We start from the raw sequence: 5,651 nt of genomic DNA, 5'->3' as shown, positions 1-5,651 counted from the left end.
GTAACAAAGTGCCTTGGGTGTTGCTTTAATTAATTAGTTCAGCCATTATCCTCACCATTTTGTCCAGCTTAGACTAAAGAAAAGGTCGGTTTTGTTTCAGCTGCTGGTTGCTGCTAATGGATACAAAGCCCCACCCTTTTATATTAATGGGTCAGTGCCCAAAACGTACCCAGTACTAGCCAGTTTCACATAGTTCAGACAGGTGCTCTTTCTAACATATGAGAAATATGATCTGACTTTTTAGAGTCAAGTTGTCCTGCCTGGAGTTTAGGAGCGGGTCTCACTTTCACAAATACTCTCAATGGCTGTGAATTTGAGTTATGCATAATACAAGAGCTGGGATTTGGGAGACTGACATTCCCCAGGGTACAATCTTGACTGATGGACAGCTGTGTCCCCTCAATTCTCCAACCTGGGTGCCGCTTACACTGTTCCGTTGTGAGAGCAACCACTCCTAGGCAGTTCATACACAGCCTCCCGCATATAAATCACTCCCAGCTATACTGTATGAATGCTGTGGCCAACACCAGCAAACTCCCAGTCCCAGATTTTCATCCAGAAATGTGCGTCTTGTACTGCCCAGCACCCTCCTGGACAATACAAGCTCATATAAAGTCCATCATTTCATTCATAGAAAATGATGCTCGCAAATCCTGTTATCTCAAAAGAAGTTTCCCAAATACTTCAATCCAAACAGACACTGATTTAGATAAAATAAGTTTATTAACTACAGAAAGGTAGTTTTTAAGTGATTACAAGTGTGACATTACACCCCATATTCTTTATGGAAATATGCTTATGATATAGATATGGCATAACGAGATATATTTTATGCAAGATGAGTCTTGTAAGGTTTCATCGGAAAGGTTATAATTTACTGAATGTGATTATCCAATTTGTATGCATGCACCATTTCTGTATAGAAAGTTAGGAATATTAACTATGTAACAATTACAACTGAGTATGTACTTGGGAAACACCCACCAGACAACAGGCCATCAGCCTTGATGGACCATTAGGAAGAAACAATAAGACTTTGAAGATACTAATCTCTCTCCTTCCTGAAAGGCATCCTGGGATGTTACTGTGACTCTACTACGTCATGTGGTCATGTCACCTGGTACTAAACACCATCTTGGACATTGCTGGTACTTTTCCACTGGAAACAAAGGCTTCCTGACTTATGTAAATTCTATTTAAGACTGCGGAATAAGGCAAACAGGACTCTTTTCCATTGCCTTCCTGCCCAGGAAGAAAGACTGCGGAAAGTACCTGCAGAGACAAAGGAACTGAACAGTGGGAAAGGCAAAGGCTGAGTCCAGACTAAGGGCATGGCTACACTTGAAGATGTAGAGTGTTGTGAGTTAAATCAGCCCACGGAGACCGCAGCAGGAAAAGTGCTGCCATGTGTTTACACTATCAGCTGCAAGCGCACTGGCGTTGCCACATTTGTGACACTTGCAGCGGCATTGGGAGCGGTGCATTATGGGCAGCTATCCCACAGAGCACCTCTTCCCATTCTGGCGCTGTGGCTTGTTGGAAGGGGAAGGGGGGTGCGGGACATCCTGGGTCCTGTCACAATGCCCTGCCGGTGGAGAAGCACGTGGCTATTGCAATCTGGAAGCTGGCAACTCCAGACAGCTACTGATCAGTCGCTAACCAGTTTGGAATGGGAAAGTCGACTGTTGGAATCGTGTTAATGCAAGTTTGCAGGGCCATTAATCGCATCCTGCTCAGAAGAACCGTGACTCTGGGCAACGTGCAGGACATTGTGGCTGGCTTTGCACAAATAGGTTTCCCTAACTGCAGAAGGGTGATAGATGGGACGTATATTCCAATTCTGGCACCAGACCACCTAGCCTCCGAGTACATAAATCGGAAGGAGTATTTCTCTATAGTTCTCCAGGCGCTTGTGGATCACCATGGGCGTTTCATGGATATTAACGAAAGGCTGGTCTGGAAAAGTGCAGTGGTTCCAATGCTAGTAGGCATCTGTGTTTGCTACGTATGATGCACTGATTTGCATTTCCAGTTGCTTTCCTGGGCTACGCTATCTTTTACTTAATGCAATAAAGAATGTTTGCAAAGCCAAAAAAATCATTTATTGAAAAGAAACACAACTGCTAAGGAAACACACATGGCATGATACAACTGTGCTGTGTGGTAGGATGGAAGGGGATGGGGTTGGGAACGGGACAATCACCGATTTGTGTATGTCCTGTTATCATATTCAGCCTTCCTATCTGGAGTGCCGTGCAATGAGTGCTGCACTTCAAGCTGGCTAAAATGCATGGTGATGGGGGTTGAGTGCAGTGGGTAAGGGTCGTAGTTTGCAGGGCTGGGTGGTGAAGCTACAGGTGTTGGAGGCAGCTGGTGACGATAAGAAACCGGACGTTGGGGAAAGTGGGTTGGCGGTGACATGGGGCACAAGGGAAAAAGTTTTGGGACAAGGGCTGCAGGGATGGGCGGGCATGGATCTGCTCCATCTGGAGTGCTATGAGCACCTGCATCGAGTCCACTTGGCACTCCATAATGCTTAGGAGCCGCTCCATGCTTTGGTGCCAGCAATCTGCATTCTGCTGGCGGAGCCTCCTTTCGTTCTCCCACCATTTCTGTACTTTTTGATTTTCAGTAAGGTCCTCCTTGGTTCTTCGTGGACGCTTCCTGATACTTTTCAGCCTTTCGGCCATTGATAACAAGGACGGCTGGAATCTCAAGGCTGCATCTGTGAAGCCAAAATGGAAACACTTAACAGAGGCAGCATTGTTCACACTAGACAGAGCAATGATTTGGCCAAACTTAAAGACAAGCACAGTGCACGCAATAGTAGAAAGTGTCCATCCCAAAGCGAGCGCACATAACCTACAAGAGCCCTGAAATCGTGAGTAAGCACAGGGGCAAGGGAGACTGATTGTTTCAGGGCCATACAGTCCTCTGGCGTTCTGTGCCATGGGGAGAGCCAACAGCTGCAGGGGGCCCCTATACTGAACACTGTCCCCACATTTTCCACAGGATGATTTCGTCCTGGAAGATATCTCGCTTTTGAGGGTGACCTGGGAAGCAAGGGAAGGTCTTCTACTACAATGCAGCTTCTGCCCTGGCCCTTATGCAGGTTGCCTGTGTGCAGCAATGGTCCCCCTGCCCCTCACGGCACAGTGGCGCGGACATGTTAGCATGACTGGGACAAGGAGCGCAGTAGCTCTGCCAAGGAACCTGCACAGGCAGCATTGCCCACTTCTGCATGAGACCTTCAATGAGATCACTGAGGCCTATTACCATGATGTGAGAGAGCACATCAATGCCCTATTCCTCATCTAGGCATGCATGCAGCCCTAACCCTTCTTTCTGCAACCCTCCTCGCCCCAAGAGCTCTCACCGAACAACAACCTTCCCAAAATAAAGTTGCTTATTGGGTACCTCTGCTGCTGTTTGTTCTTCCACAAGCACCGTCCACTGCGACTGGCTACCTTGCTCCTGGCTTGAAAACAGCTCCTGGCTGTATGCATCTCGGGATGCCAGGCCGTCCTCTGGCTCTGGGCCCCCCTCCTCCTCAGCACCCTTGTTCCCGCTTTCCTCCTCCTGCCTTGTTGAACTCTGGGCTGCTACGGCCTCTGAAGCGTCCATGGTGCTCTTTGAGGTGGAGGTGGGGTCGCCCTCAAGTATCTCGTCCAGCTCTTTGTAGAAACGGCAGGTCGTGGGCACAGAAACGGAGCAGCAGTTTGCGTCCCAAGCTTTGTGATAGGCATTCCACAGCTCCTTCACTTTAACCCTGCACTGCAGTGTGTCCCGGTCATGGCCCCTTTCCATCATGGCCCTTGCTATCTGCCCAAAGGTATCATAATTCCTACGGCTGGAGCACAGCTGGGACTGGACAGCTTCCTCCCCCAAAACACTAATGAGGTCCAGCACCTCGCCATTGCTCCATACTGGGGCTTGCCTGGTACGTGGAGGCATGGTCACCTGGAAAGATTCGCTGAGAGCACTCCACGCCTTGCTGAGCAAACAGGAAGGGGAATTTCAAAATTCCCAGAGAATTTAAAGGGCGGGTCTGACAGTTGGTCACCTGAGGGCAGGGCAGTAGAGTTCAAAGTGATGACCAGAGTGGCTAGAACAGGCATTGTGGGACACTTCATGGAGGCTGATCAGAGTGCATTAATAGACCAGGGCTTCCACACTGGCACCACAGTGCTACAGCCAGGGTGCAGCAAGCTTTATGTTTCTCGTGGAGGTGGATTACCAGGGGCACTCCAGCCATGGAGTCCGGGCACTCTATGTGCCTTGCCAGTGTGGACACCTCAGGAGTTAGGGTGCCCGGGGCTGATTTAATGCACTTCAACTCGCAAGTGTAGCCAAGGCCTTAGACAGGAGTCTAGTCTGTAAAGAGAAATAACTGGAACTCTAAGCTACAGAAACTCTGCAACTTGCCTAAAGCAACATTTAGGGTGAGAAATTATTTCTTGAAATCAGTCTCTTTAAGATCTTAAGCTTAGTAAGCGTGTTTTGTTTTATTTGCTTGGTAATCGGCTTTGTTCTGTTTGCTATCCCTTATAATCACTTACAATCTGCCTTTTATAGTTAAGAAACTTGTTTTGGTTATTATTAAACCCAGTTTGTGCAATTTCTAACTGGGGGGGAAGAAGTTGTGCATATCTTCCTCCACATTGAGGGATGGGGCAGATTCATGAGCTTACGTTGTATAGATTTCTCTACAGTGCAAGACAATATTATTTTGGGTGTACTTTCCAGTACCCTTGAGTGCTGGGCAATTTCCTAGCTGAGTCTTCTCATAAAGAGTTATTTCAGACTCTGTGTGATTCTACAGCAGGTGCGTCCCTACCTGTGTATATGTGAAGAGGCCAGAGAGCCTAATTCAGCAACACAGGGACACAGAGCCCAGGCTAGTGGAGTTGGCAGGCTCAGTGAAATCCCAATACATCAGTTGGCATCCCAGTTGCATCCAGTTTTGGGGGCCCCCACTACAGAAAGGATGTGGACAAATTGGAGAGAATCCAGCGAAGGGCAACAAAAACGATCAGGGGGCTGGGGCACATGACTTATAAGAAGAGGCTGAGGGAACTGGGGTTATTTAGTCTGTAGAAGAGAAGAGTGAGGGGGGATTTGATAGCAGACTTCAACTATCTGAAGGGGGGTTCCAAAGAGGATGGAGCAAGGCTATCCTCATTGGTGGCAGACAACAGAACAAGGAGCAATGGTCTCAAGTTGCAGTGGGGGAGGTCTAGGTTGGATACTAGGAAAAACTATTTCACTAGGAGGGTGGTGAAGCACTGGAATGGGTTACCTAGGGAGGTGGTGGAATCTCCATCCTTAGTTGTTTTTAAGGTCCAGCTTGACAAAGCCCTGGCTGGGATGCTTTAGTTGGGGTTGGTCCTGCTTCGAGCAGGGGGTTGGACTAGATGACCTCCTGAGGTCTCTTCCAACCCTAATCTTCTATGATTCTATAACCCATCACAAGTAGTAATGAGGCATGAGAGTCAGAATTGGTTACAAGAAAACAAAAGGTAAAATGCAGTTAATATCTAACTTAACAGGCTAAATTAATTCAAAGCAAAGGTTTCTCTCACCACATGCTTCAGCAGTCTTACTGACTGTATTCCCAGCCAGGGCCCCTTCCCAGTTCAATGTTAATTTCC

At 47.8% G+C, this 5,651-nt stretch overlaps 1 protein-coding gene across 1 annotated transcript; it reads right to left on the bottom strand.

The window, feature by feature from the left end:
• Nucleotides 1-764: 764 nt before the first annotated feature.
• LOC128834510 (zinc finger and SCAN domain-containing protein 20-like) lies at nt 765-5,421 on the bottom strand. Its single transcript, XM_054023323.1, has 2 exons — nt 3,418-5,421; nt 765-2,725 (listed from the first exon to the last, which is right to left on the bottom strand). Exons 1-2 carry the CDS (start codon nt 3,952-3,954, stop codon nt 2,714-2,716), a joined length of 549 nt encoding a protein of 182 aa, XP_053879298.1. The 5' UTR covers nt 3,955-5,421; the 3' UTR covers nt 765-2,713.
• Between the last annotated feature and the right edge of the window lie 230 nt (nt 5,422-5,651).

Source organism: Malaclemys terrapin, chromosome 3 (assembly GCF_027887155.1).
Source record: "Malaclemys terrapin pileata isolate rMalTer1 chromosome 3, rMalTer1.hap1, whole genome shotgun sequence".
Classification (NCBI taxonomy): domain Eukaryota; kingdom Metazoa; phylum Chordata; order Testudines; family Emydidae; genus Malaclemys; species Malaclemys terrapin.
Note: the sequence above shows the minus strand (reverse complement) of the source record. Positions and strands in the feature narration are given on the sequence as shown.